This window comes from Motacilla alba, chromosome 3, assembly GCF_015832195.1.
Source record: "Motacilla alba alba isolate MOTALB_02 chromosome 3, Motacilla_alba_V1.0_pri, whole genome shotgun sequence".
Lineage (NCBI taxonomy): Eukaryota > Metazoa > Chordata > Aves > Passeriformes > Motacillidae > Motacilla > Motacilla alba.
The window spans coordinates 34,071,297-34,084,952 of record NC_052018.1 but is presented as its reverse complement, the minus strand read 5'-3'; the positions used below and the strand labels follow the sequence as shown (position 1 = coordinate 34,084,952).

The 13,656-nt window shown below is 35.1% G+C and overlaps 1 protein-coding gene across 2 annotated transcripts in view; it reads left to right on the top strand.

Annotated features, from left to right (window-relative positions):
• The window catches only part of IBTK (inhibitor of Bruton tyrosine kinase), a 53,445-nt gene that overhangs the window by 21,772 nt on the left and 18,017 nt on the right, over window positions 1-13,656 (top strand). For both annotated transcript variants that reach the window (XM_038131765.1, XM_038131764.1), the window contains exons 10-23: window positions 507-684; window positions 1,346-1,520; window positions 2,339-2,932; window positions 4,296-4,382; window positions 5,318-5,400; window positions 5,501-5,538; window positions 7,311-7,404; window positions 7,792-7,893; window positions 8,644-8,761; window positions 10,426-10,486; window positions 10,799-10,926; window positions 12,371-12,483; window positions 13,068-13,216; window positions 13,416-13,579. In XM_038131765.1, the coding sequence (XP_037987693.1) occupies window positions 507-684; window positions 1,346-1,520; window positions 2,339-2,932; window positions 4,296-4,382; window positions 5,318-5,400; window positions 5,501-5,538; window positions 7,311-7,404; window positions 7,792-7,893; window positions 8,644-8,761; window positions 10,426-10,486; window positions 10,799-10,926; window positions 12,371-12,483; window positions 13,068-13,216; window positions 13,416-13,579 (2,084 nt within the window). The remainder of the gene's footprint in view (window positions 1-506; window positions 685-1,345; window positions 1,521-2,338; window positions 2,933-4,295; window positions 4,383-5,317; window positions 5,401-5,500; window positions 5,539-7,310; window positions 7,405-7,791; window positions 7,894-8,643; window positions 8,762-10,425; window positions 10,487-10,798; window positions 10,927-12,370; window positions 12,484-13,067; window positions 13,217-13,415; window positions 13,580-13,656) is intronic.

Genomic DNA, 13,656 nt, shown 5'->3' with positions numbered 1-13,656 from the left:
ATGATCTCCATTCCAAACCTAGACTGGTACAGAGAAATTTGAGATTTTTGTCAAACAATTAACAGGAAATGATTTAAATTTCCAGTGTGCTAGCTTTGAATTTTGTCTGATTTATAAGCAAACCAGTTGGACAAATCTGTTATTTAGGAACTAGATAAAACTTGTTTCTTGACTTGACACCTTTTACTTTCTTTGTCGAAATGTCAGTAAAACTTGTCCTATACATATCTGCTGTGAAGATATTTCAGTATTTGGAGAAGCTTTTCAGATGTTCTTCATGAGCAAATGGATCTTGATATCATGATAGATTTTCCCTGTTTTACTTGTGGATTCTCTGTAATAGATGCTAATAACACTTCATCCTAAAATTTTGAAGAATGTCTTTCTCCTTTTATATGCAGTTTTGAGATGGCATGTTCTCATGTTTAAAAAAAGTAATGTGTAATATGTAACTGCTTTTAAATGACATGAAGATTTTCCCTTTCTTTAAAAATTTGATATTATAGGTGTTTTGTTGGAAGTCATCTAACAATTCCATGAAGCAGTGTCGTTGGGTGTATGGCCGGCAAGTGTTCATGTCTGATGTTGCCTTGAATGGGAATGAAATAATGTTTGTCACACATGATGGTGAAGCCTTTACAGGGAAATGGCTGGAGGAAGGGAAAAAAAACTCAGAAAAGAAAGGTTAGCCGTGATTTCTTAGTGGTTTTTAAGTACTTTAAACTAGTAAAAAAGTTTAATTGAATCTCTACAATCTCTCACAGTATTACGTGGCAAGTTTGTTCTTTCCTCTGTGACTGACAGTTTTTAGCATTGACTGCTACTGGACTCTTTCCTCAGTTATACTAAGATTGACTTTGCAGCCTTCAGTTTACCTTTAGGTGGAGATTTCTGGGAAGAAAAGTACTTCTGAAGAACAATAGTAGCACAATGGTCTAGTGTAATGAACTTGTTGCATATTAGATGATGAGTCTGAAGAGAATTGGTATTGAGCAAGAGAAGGAGCATATACTTGCTCGCACTGCTAAGTCTCTGTTTCCCAGTCACTTATCTGGGCACAGTTCAGGGTCCAAAGCAACTTCCACCTTATTAACTTGGCTCATATTACTGAAAGTAGGTCCTGATGGTTTGTTTTTCTGCAAGGAACATACCTGTCTCGTACAGGACAAGATTTTAAGTGAAACTGTCAGCTCTCCTCCTGTATATTCTTATAAGGTTTAGCCTTATTCAATTACTCTATTAATGGACATACAGAAGTCATAGTCTTGCCCTTTTTTTGTATTAGTTGTGTTTTAATTAGCAGGATCTTTCTGTGATGTGTATTCACTTTCTTCTTTTTAAATAGAACCTGTATCAAGCCTTCAGCATCCTTCATGTGATGTGTCTTGTGAACATGATACAACCAGTGTGTATGAAAGAATTCGACTTCAGAAGCTGACTTTTGTCCACCGAGCTGTCAGTATTGCCACTGATCCTAGTGGCTGCAATTTTGCTGTATTACAGTCAGATCCTAAAACCAGGTATATTTAAGATAACTACAGCTGTAATTTTTCCTTTTTTTTGTGTGCAATTGCGATTGAATAATTCTGTTCCAGACCGTTTTTTGGCTCATACAGAAGTCCCAGTAAATACAGTTATCCATACAGCTAGAGAATAGTATTTTGTTAGGCCTTTAGCTAACTTCAACATAATTACTAAGCTTATGTATTTGCATAATAATAGACAGTATTGATGTTTTATCTGAAGTGTTCAAGGCAAGCATTTGCCATTTATTTCCTAACACACTCTGAGTTCTAAATACTGTAGAAATTCACCCCTTCAGTAATCACCAATAATCAAATTTTAAATAAAAGTGACAAGTGAATTTTTGTTTGTTTGGAAAGAAATGTATAAATTAAAATAACTAAATAGAATACTGGACCATGTTTCTTATGCTTTCATTATAGTTTCCAACATTTGTGATAAACAGCTGAACATTAGCTTTTTTCCCTTATTGCTTTAGTTTGTAATATGAAGTACAACAAGCATTTCTGTGTTTTCATGTTGGAAAAATGAGATGAAGATAAGATAGTTCTGATAATACTGGTACAGTATAAAGGCAATATACTATATACTGTAAATATGCTGAAGCTAGAGAGGTCATATTTACATAGTTTAATTGCCTAAATACCATAATATTAGTTATTTTTGTAAAGAACAGGACAAGAAATGTTGAGCACTGCAACAATGTAAGAAACAAACCAAATGAAAATATCATTGTTCTCTTCACTAAACATACTGCGTAAAATGTGATGAAGGTTTTAAATAGTGTTTGATTATGGATTTAATTTTGTTTTAGTCTCTATGAAATTCCAAGTGTGTCACTATCAAGTTTTGGAATGGATTTTGGCAAACTGTTAGATGAAACAGATGAAATGGACAGCATCCATGATGTGACTTTTCAGATTGGCACAAGAATGTACCCTGTGCACAAATACATCTTGGCTGTACGCTCTGACTTCTTCAGGAAGCTCTTTCTTTCCAGTGACAACCAGCTAGACACTCCAGATATCTACCGTAAAGATGAAGATGCTGTTGGATGTGATCTCTATGTAATTGAGAAGGTCCATCCAGATCTGTTTGCATACCTTCTGCAGTTCATATACACTGATACTTGTGATCTTTTGACTCATGGTTATAAGCCAAAAATCTCATATAAAGAAAAATCAGATGAATATCAAGATACTTTAATTTCTAATCTCAGCAAAATGAGCTTTGATGAAAATGTCAATGGAAAGTCTGCATTTGAGATTTACAGAAATAATCAAGTGCAAGTTATAAATGAAAAACAGAAGAGCAAATCTAAAAAAGTCAAAGCTGGTGATGAAGCTAACCTCATTAAAATGTTGCAAAGTGCAGCAAAGAAGTTTGGGCTCAGCAATTTAAGTGGAAGGTAGGTGAAAGAAAATGCATTTCTATTTTTACGAGCTCTCCGTGGAGTTTTTTTGTGTAAGCTGACCTAACTTTAGTTATGACAATAGTGGAAATTAAGACACTGGTGTTAGAATAGAAACTAGGGGGAGATGATGAGGGGATGCTCCTGAGGAACTGACTGGGCTTATTTCCAGTATATATCAGAGTTTCAGGTTGGTGGGTGGTGAGCTACTCCATCACTATTTGGGCATCACTTGTTTTGTGTCTGCTCATTCTGTTAGCATTATTAATATTTTCCAGTCTTTTTATGCCCTATTAAAACTGTCTATCTCAACCCACAAATTTTACTATTTTTTTTCCCAATTTTCTCCCCCATCCCACTGGTGGATGGTGAGGACAGAGTGACTGAGGGACTGTGTGGTCTTTAGCCAGATGAGTTAAACCATGACAGTATCCTCCAAGACATGAGCTCTGTGGGATCTGGTATCTGGTATAAATCATCTGACTTCCACAAAGAGTGTCATAAAACGTCAGTACTGGTTATGTTAGAGACAGCTCATCTAACTGAATTTTGGACTGCATAATTTCTATACTGTGTTCTGTAGTCTAGCAGTTTTTTTCATGAAACAGCAAATGTGTTTAGTATAAAACACCACAAAGCAAATTTGAATTCTTGCTCAAGTGATGCATTTTTTATGTTATGTACTGAAACAAATGGAATTGAGACCAAATGTCTCTGTAGAACTGCATTAATCAGTTTGTTTGGTTTTTTTTCCCTGCATTTGTCCCTTCCAAGGAGAGATATGAGCTTTTTTAGGGCAGTTTTCTTACTGTACTTCTTGCATACACATCCAAGATGTTAGGCTGCTGCTAAAACTGAGTTTCTAAGTAACGTTTCCGTGGTAAAGTACTTTGCTCTAAAGGTGTATTACTTTGTAATCCACCAGCAGCACCCCTGTGTCGTTACTATGCCATTCACAAGCCTCCTTGATGAATTAGGATACTAAAAAAGCCTGTGCTGAAATTCACATCTCTCCCCAGCCACTGTCTTTGCTCAGTTTATTGAGTGGTAACGATATGTATTTAACATCCTGGTTTTTGACTCTCTAGTATTGAACTTTGGCATTAACTATACAGTATAGGTTTCATCTAAGATAATAAATATGTATCTAAGATGAGGAAAGAATGTCAGTTGCATTTTGTACCTGCTTTGAAGACTTTTCAAGTAACAACTGGCTTCTATTTTTGTATGATGATTTGTTTTCATATTCACAATATGAGCCCACTGAAGTGCTGTTACTTTGTGAAACTCTTCTTAATGGTTTGAACTGGATACTAATTGTATTGCTTATTACTAATGTTAATAATTTAATAATTTTCAGGTTGGATGGAGTCAGGTTAGAAAATGGAAAAATTAATGTTGTCAACAAGAAGAATGGGAACAAACCAAAGTTAAATCAGAAGAAATGGTAATTTTTTAAAATCAACTTTCCCTACCCCACCATCTTCCTCTTACGTCATCTCTTTACATGTTAAGTAAGGGCTAAGGTTGATCCAACTTCTGGTTTTACTTCTTTACTTCTTACTACTTTAAGCATTTTAACTTCTGGTATCCAATTGTCTCTATCATAGTAACTCAAGTTTGGAAGTTCTTTGTTGATATTTATAGACTTGTTCTGTAAATCAGTAATTTGGGATAGATTATGTGGTATATCCTTGTTTCTTTTTACTGTACCTTAATGTGTTCTGTGGATTAACTGTGTCATAGAATGCTAATGCTTGGAGAAATGTTATGGGTAATCCAGTCAAAAGCAATTTGACTTCTGTAAATCTGCTTTCTGTAACAATAAGACTACATGGATTGGACATAAGCAAATGCATAGTGTGCTTTCTAATTTGCTTTTAGCAAAGTGGTGTTTGTTTTTTAATTTCATTGATGTGCTCGAGTTACTTATACCTGAAGTCCTGAACAGTCTTGTCTATATGAAAAAGCAACATTGCATGACAGTAGCTGGTTTCACAGAATTTGGGTTCATTCTTAAAGTGCATCATCAAGGCCTATGGTACCTCCTGATATTGAAGAAATAGGTAACTTAACATAGACCATTTAAGATTGGCTAAAATTAGCCACAATTCATTTATTTAATCATAGCATTTTTGAAACAGTAATTGACTGAGTTTTGAAGGAAGTATTTCAGATGGAATTTTTGAAGCTTAACTTTGGACAACGAAATTCTCCCTGGAAAGTCTTTTGCCTGTTCTTTTGGGTTCATGTCCTGTGGTATTACTAAAGTTCAGGTGTGAGTTATTTCAAAGGATGAATCCTAATTGTAGAGTTTACAGCTCGTAATAGTTGTAAATCCTCTGAATAGTCACAGTTCTGATGCTATTAAATATCTTCTAGTTCATACCTCTGCGATGTGACCCTGAAATCTTTAGATGGAAAGGAATTCCCGTGTCATAAGTGTGTACTTTGTGCAAGACTTGGTATGTGTGTGTATTTTTATATCTTTATATAACATAAGTTACATTGCCTTTTTTAACTGTCATTTTATTGCATCTTGAACTGAAATGCCTTTCTTTACAGATTATTTTCACAGCATGTTAAGCAGCTCATGGATTGAGGTAAGTTTGCCAAAACCATGTGTGATGGTACATTTTTTTTGCATCAAATAAGTGATAGCTTTTCAGTTTTTCCTATAATAACATATCCTAAATGCTAGGGAAAAGAAAGGATTGGATTCTTTGATTCTATTTGCAGGGAAAAAAACCTCACAAGCCACGTTTTTGATTAAGCTGTATTTGTACTATTGAGATTGTGTATTAAATGAGAGTAGTAAATGTAATACTGTATATTGAAAGAAATTACTGCTTTTGTTTTAGCGGTTTAGTTTGAGCTAGTTCATGGATTTATAAAAAATACTGACTAGACTGTTCTTATGGGATGCTGCTTCGGATGAATTTTCATTCTCTTTCAGTAAAAGATTGTACAATTTATATAGTATGCAGTTTGGAATAGCTTGTCATATGTACTGAATGCAGGAGAGAAGAGTATCGAGGGTCAGTGTGTGGAACTCCATCTGACTTTCGCTGTTAAATGAAATAGAGGATATCAGGGACTATTCTGCTTAGTCACCAACTGCTGTTTCAAAAGGTGTAGGTCTTTAATTTGTCTTGGTTCTTATTTGGCAGCTGTGTGTCAATGCCCTGGTTGTTCCTGGACATTGTAATTTCATCAAATGTCTCTGTTTAACTAGCTGAGCACTATTGATAATGTTTATGGAAAGAGAGGAATGGTCTAAGTGGAGAAGCATTTTTCTGAGACTGAAAACTAAAGCAGTGCGCAGGAGTTCCTCAAATTTCTTAGCTTACTGGCAGTACATTCAGAATGTTAAGTACTTAAGTGAAGTACTGGCTGTTCTGTTCTGCTGTGAAACAGAACTTCACCTGTCCTCCAGGTTACTGTGCTGCCTTTTCCTGAGTCATCCCTGAGGAAACATATTTGCAACACTGTGAGACAGATTAGGGATTTAAGGGGGTTTTTTTAAGTGTTGAGTGTCCATTTGTATCATGATTTTGTATATCAGTAGTATTTGGTTCATAAGTTGCCTATTATTTTCTAAGTAAACCTAAATCAACCTAATAAGTAAATATTTTATGAAGCAAGGGCTGTAGATGTTATATAAAAACCTTAATGTCTGTAAGAGATTTTTAACATTTAGAAGGAAAATATGTCAGTACCAGTAGCGTGTTCTAAAGCAAAGTAAATGTTTTAGTATGAAGCTTTACTTGGGTACCACCTGAAGTAAACCAAAGTTGTTAAGCAATGGTGTTGCATAAAGACAAATGGTGACAGTTGCATGGTTTAGTGGCGAATGTTTGCTCTTAGGAAATCTTTATCTTAATGGTTAGGATGGTTCTTCAAATGGAGGGCTTGATGAGGACCTTGTTTTCAGAGGTATTAACAGTAGTGACTACTTCAGTATTATTATTATTTGGGAACTCGGGGTTTCATTAGCTCTTTTGACCTTGAAAGGAAAGCAGTTCAGAGAGTTCCTGTAGTTCTACCTTTAGGCAATTGTTGGTAAAGTAATATAGTGAAGGAGGATTGTTAGAGTAGATGATCAAAGTGATCAAACATGAAACTGTTTCATGGGTATTTACTCAGAAGTTTGAACAGATTTTAATTGCTTTGCTACAATCAATTCTTGATTGAGAAACTTGGACAGATTTTGTATAAATGCTTAAGTAATTAACTTTGAAAATGGGACCTTTAATCTGAGTTATTTTCTTAATATAGGTACTGTCTTAATTTTGTGTTCTATTCAAAGTAGTCAGTCTCTTACTCTTTCTATTTCTTCTTTTTTTTTTTTTCTTTAAATACTTCTGCCTTTTAGGCTAACTGTTCAGCTCTGGAAATGCCCATCCATTCTGACATACTACAGATAATTGTGGATTACTTGTATACAGATGAAGCTCTTGCCATAAAAGGTGCCATTACTATATTTTCAACTGTAGCTCTTGCAATTTTTGTATTTTTAAAATAGAAATTCAAAACTTAATATGCTTGTGTTGGAGTTACATTTAAAAAAATCAAAATTCTTGACTCTTTCTTTGGAGTTTGAGGGGATATCAGTACCCCAGGCCTTGTTTTACCTTTTCTTTTGTTTGTCAAACTGCAGTTTTCCTTTTCCCTCCTTCTCTTGCTTCAAAAAGTAGACTGGTGGTGCTCTGCTAAGATATTTCTTGTGCTGTGAAAATCCCATCAAAATTTGTGAAGCCATTATGTTTGTGCTTTGGTAAAATCTCATTGAAGCTGTCTGTTTTATAGTTGCTTTTGCTTTGCCCCCAGTGTTTATATGATGCTTTGTTTTCCAGATTCCCAAAATGTGGAATTCATATGTAATGTTCTTGTGGTAGCAGACCAGCTTCTTATATCCAGACTCAAAGAAATCTGTGAAGTAGCCATTGCAGAAAAATGTGAGTCCTTCCACATTGTACTGTAAAGGGTTAGAGAACAAAAAATGGTATATTTAGATTTTCTTGCCTTTTGCAGCAAAGAATTTGTGTATCTTCCTTTCAGGTAATTACATTTTGATGTTCATTGCATGTCTGCTAATAATTGCTGCTTTAGTCCGAGCAATATTCTAGCAGGATCTTCCATTCCTTATGCATCATCTTCATCTCATGCTCTTTAATTAAAAAAGTAAAAAACCAAAAACCAAAAAAAAACCTAATCCAAATGAAATCTTCATTTCATTGAATTGAAATTTCTTTTCTTTAAAATATGATAAAAGGAATTCTGTTTCTATTTCTGTCCTTGTATTTAGTGTTCCCTCTCTCTTCTTTCACTCTCCTTATTTTTTCTTTCTCTGTACTAAATTGGAACATTTGGAAGTTTAACATCTGTTTATGCTATTTTTGAAACTTGCTATTTTTACCTTACTTTTTCCTTTTTGTTTTGGACTGCTGGGTTTTAATATTTTGAAACTGATCTGTTTGTAGGCCGGGCTTTTTAGTTCTGTGAAGTAGCCATTGCATACAAGCTGCTACAAAGTTACATGGAGCTTCTTTAGTTTATGGCCATTGGAGTATTAGCATTTTTTCTAGGAATGGGGTAGTATAAGATCCGTTTCAATAACTAGTTCATACTGCACAGTAAGTCTTAAAACAGCTGTTTGATACTAGAGCAAATTGTCTAATTTAGTTTGTTGTGTTTTGTTTCTGCAGTGACCTTAAAGAATGCTGCTGAGCTGTTGGAGTTCTCAGCAATGTATAATGCTGAACAGCTCAAATTGTCCTGCTTGCAGTTCATAGGACTCAATATGGCAGCTTTGCTTGAAGCAAGGTAAGCAGGAATGCAAATGTGTTCATGTATTACTTGTAAAATTTAAATATCCCAAAAATGTAAAAGGATTGGAATAACTAATATGGACAGTTTAATGTTAAAATGCAGCTGAACGCTTCTAGTTTAAAGGTAGGATCATTTTTGTCAGTTAGGGAGAGAGAAGCTAGATAACTCTCTGTACATACTGTACCAGTTCTGTAGTACAAAATCGTATGTTAGAGTCTGGCATGAAGAGCCTCTCTGGAATTCAGTGGGCTTTAACATTAGGTCTAGTCTTTTTCAGCGTTTTAAAAATGTTTTTGAAGGTGCATAAAACTACTGTCAGGCTTTTCTTTTCCCTTCATCTGGAGGTTCTTTTGTGGGGGGATGGGGATTCTTGTGAGGATTTTTTGTTTGTTTTAGGATTGTTTGTTTGTGTGGGGTTTTTTTTAAACATGGGTGTTAACAATACATATTTGATTTAAGTAGGTGTATTAAGTAGCTTCTTCATTTTCCAAAGGATGGGCCTGCCCTCTGGTAGTCTTTTTGCTTTAATGTCTTCAGTGAGAGCTGAACTAATAAGTTTATTATCCTTGCTTTCCACAGTGGTTCTAAAGTTCTGAGAAGCTGAAGGTGTGCTCTGGCCTTCCTTCTCTTGATGCTTTTGGATAGGCTGTCAAGTTGTTTCCTAAGTACATATCATCTTCTCAGAGCAAACCTTATCAGCACTGATTGAAGTTCTTTTCTAGCAAAACCTTAAGAAAAACACCAAAAAACCCAGCCAAAAAAAATCTTGATTGTGAGTTCTCTCTGTCCTTTTTGTCAGATTTCTTTTCACTTACAGAAGTTCTTAGAGATCTGAAACAGTTCAGAATGGCAACATTTCGTTGCCACGTCACACAGCGGCTTCACTTGCATCTCAGACACAGGAGTTCATATTAATTAATATTATTAATATGCTAATTCATATTAGCAATTTCCCTCTTCACCTCTCTATAAAATATAAACATTCTAACCTTTGATTTTGGAGAGAAGAGTAAAAATCTAGTATTGTTGCCTTAAATATTGCTTGGAATTCAGACTTGTTTCCTCTTAAGCCTACATGTAATATTCTTACTACGACTAAGAGTATCTACATTTGGATGAAAATCTGAAAATGTTAGTATTGGATAGAAAGACTTTTAATTTGAGAAACCTGAGACAGAACTAAGTTCTGACAGCTTTCTGCAAGGAGAACTGTTCACATGGACAAGACAGTTCTGTTGAGTCAAGTTTGTTGCTGTATTATTGTTTATTGGCATAAATGTCTATGTTGTGTGTTGTGTTTGAGTTATGGAGCATTTACACAGATGTGGAGTATTTAGATACATGTCAGGAGGACAGTATGCAGAAATAGGTAAAGCAACAACCAGTTCTTGTTAGCTCAACAATATAGGTCTGTTTTGGCTGTGACCTTAGGTAAAGGTAGGTGGGAAGGTTAAGTGTTTAATCCTGCCCTACAACAAAGGCATTGATGAGTTTTTATTTTGTGTTCAGTGTCTTCCTTTAGACTCTGACCATTATGAATAGGTGATAATACCTGTAGGAGAAATTCATCCAAAATGTTAATCTGAATTTTTTCATTAATGTGATTTTTTTATAAGCTGCTAAGATTAATGTGGTATTTAAAGATAATTTTTTTTTAGGACTCTGGATGTCTTAAGTGATGAAGTTGTGAAGGATCTTTCTGTTTATTACAGGAAAATGGTAAGTTGTACAACTTGAGTGTAAGCTGATTAGGTGTAAAATGAGAATAGATGTGATAAATATGTACCTGCAGAAGTCTGTAGGTGACAGGCTGAAGTGGGACATCTGGCTCAAAAGATAAAGTTGTCACTCTCAAGGAGTTCATATTTCATTATTCATTAGCTACTGCTGCAACAGTGTTGTGTCTTTTAAATTAAGTAGTTATTAAAGTTATTAAAGTGTTTTAAATTATCAACGGTTTTGGCCCTCTTACATACATTTGCTAGCATACAACTTCAGTGAAACTTAATGTAACAACTTTTACAACTACAGATTCCAGCTATGGTCAGGAGAGTAATTACACCGTATCCAGATGGACCTGACATAAGTTCTTTTGAGCCTGAAGATGGAGAGAATTTCGTCTTTTTAAGGGAAGAAATGAATACAGAACAAAATTCTCAGTAAGTATCTGTTTTTCATCAATATTTTTAACTAGATGAACTGTGTGTGGTATTAATCCCCATTTGCATTGGTGCCTGACAAGTTCAGAATTGAAAGATTAAGAAATGAGATTTCAAAGACCATTCTCAGTTTCCTTAAGTCTCTGGAAATGCTGCAAGACTGCAGCAGAGCACTTTCAGTTTATAAGTGGTGTGTGAGTAAAGGTTGCAAAATGAGCATTCACAGCGATATGTGGGGGTTGTGCATTGTGGTGAGAGTATCTGTATATGTGTGAGACCATTCACAGTTCATTGTACTTTACTGAATTAGGAGAGATCAAGAGAGAAAAAACAGACTTGTATGTAGTATAGATCTGTTTGAAAAATTGTGATAGTGTAAATCTCTCGATATTAACGGACTTGTCAAGTGAAATACAGAGCTTTGTAGTATGATAGGATGGCTTGGTAACAGGCTTCCAAATAGTGGGATAAAATGTCTGCCTGCAGAAAAAACCTCACCTGCAGTATTGTGTACTGTTCTGAGCGCTTGTGTCAGGAAAAGTTGCACTAAATAAACTAGTGTAGGTAAGAACTAGATCAAGGAAACTGAGAGGCTATTTTGTATTTGACTTCAAGCCTTTCAGTGTTTTTCAAGGCTGCGTGGTAGCTTCTAGGGAGTTGGATAGTCCATGGATTAAAAAATAGACACCACAAGTACTGTAAGGTAGTGCTGCAGGAGTGATTAAGTAGTTATATAATTACTTAACAAAAAGCTGCTTAAAGAAACTTTGAAATAGTGCACAGTAGCTGCATTTCATGTAATTCTGAATCTGTAGTAGTTTTGTTAAAATGAAAGATGCCTTTTATTTGATTTCACTCTTCCTAATAGCATATACAGGAACGCATAACATTTAGGTAATATCACCCTGTACCTGCTTTATTATAAAATTAGTATTATCACAGTGGCAGATTATTATTAATATTCTCACAATCACAGTTATGTTGGGGAAAAAGGAGACCAATTGTGACATTTATTGAGCTTCAATAATTTAGGAGAAAGCAAGAGAGAAAAAAGTGGAGAATTGTCTTCAATTTGCTATATGTCAGTTGCTGTGATATGTAGCAGGTTTAATCTGACCTAGGTGGCAGTGCCAGCCCGTGCAGCAGCTGTATCTTTCACTGTCTCAGCAGAAATCTGTGTGCAGTATAATAGTCCAGAGGCTAGATCTAGATTGGAAAGAGTTTTTTTCTTTTCCTCCTGGATTCTTCTTTTCCCCCAAAATCATTTATGAAATGGTTGTGCCACTGCATAAGCAGAGCAGGATCAGGCAGCTAATGCCAGCTGTGAGGTATTACTGCTTGAAGTATAACTGCTGCTGCTGACTGAGAAAGGTGACATTGGCATGGGTAGTTCTGAAGCTTTGGCTTTAATGCATTCTGTGGGGTTTTTTTTTCTTCCTATCAGGGAAGCCCTTTTCAAAAAAGCAAAAACTAAGGCAAAAAAGAAGCCAAGAAAACGATCTGACAGCTCTGGAGGATATAATCTGTCAGATATTATTCAGAGTCCGGCCTCTACAGGTCAGTGGGAAAGAGATTCCTTTCAGGTGTAAAAACAGAACATAAAGTGTAATATGCAATGCAATTTCTGTATTTCAAGAAGGAAATCTTAGAAAGATTATTTCTTTTCTAGTGAACAATATAGTTGAATTTAAATAGTGAATTCTTAAGATGAAGGGTTTTTTTTGAAAGGATGTTTGTCACTGTACCCAAAGTTCAGAAAAAAGCATGTTTTTTATCAAATGAAGATAATGCACATTTTCTTTTGTGGTTTTAATAAGTGAAACATTTCTGTTAATGCGTTGTGGATTTTTTTTCTGAAACATAAATTATCCACTTTTTATTGAGAAGATGGAAGAATTTAAAGGAAAAATGTTATTTGTATATTGTGAGACAGAGGAAGAAAACTGGGAGTAATGTTATTCTGAAAAAATATTTAGGATAGTAAAAAATTTGCTTATACTTACCACTGTCAAGTATTCTGGACTAGGTAAACTTCTGATTGTTTTATAGTCATCATATGGTGTGAAGAATTTTTGTGTTTGTTAAGCATTGTTTAGTCTGGCTCTCATGATTTAATAGTTCTTCTCTTTTTATATTTCTAGGCTCAGTAAAACTGGATAAAGCTAACTCAATGGACTCACTTCCAGAACTCTTAACATCTGACTCTGAAGGTAGTTATGCAGGAGTGGGTAGTCCCAGAGATTTGCAGTCCCCTGACTTCACTAAAGGGATTCATCCAGAGAAGACTGAGGTTGGATTTCCTCTTAGCAATTTTTTTGTTTGTGTTTATCTATTCCATCAAAAGCAGAGTTTGTATTTTAGAGTCTTTCTGTGAACCTGTTGTACTTAAAATGGAGTAGACAACTTTGAAGAGTTGTTGTTTATTTGATTAAGAATATAAAATATAGTGTTTGAAGTGTATATTCAACAATTTTCTTCCTGATCTTTAGATGAAGGACAAAGTATGCAGTCTGGGTATGAAACCCGCTCACCCTAACAAGGAGATGAAGTCATACAAGGGAGCATCAGCATTGACACAGTCTGTTCCACAGTCCATTCCCAGTGCCAGACACAACTCTGCAAGCTCTCCCAATTGGTTAGCAACCAGTTTCAGGTGCAGTAATACTTACAGTCACTGGTTTACACTTGGTAATGAAAGCTAACAATGTTCTATTCAGACTAAAAAGCTAT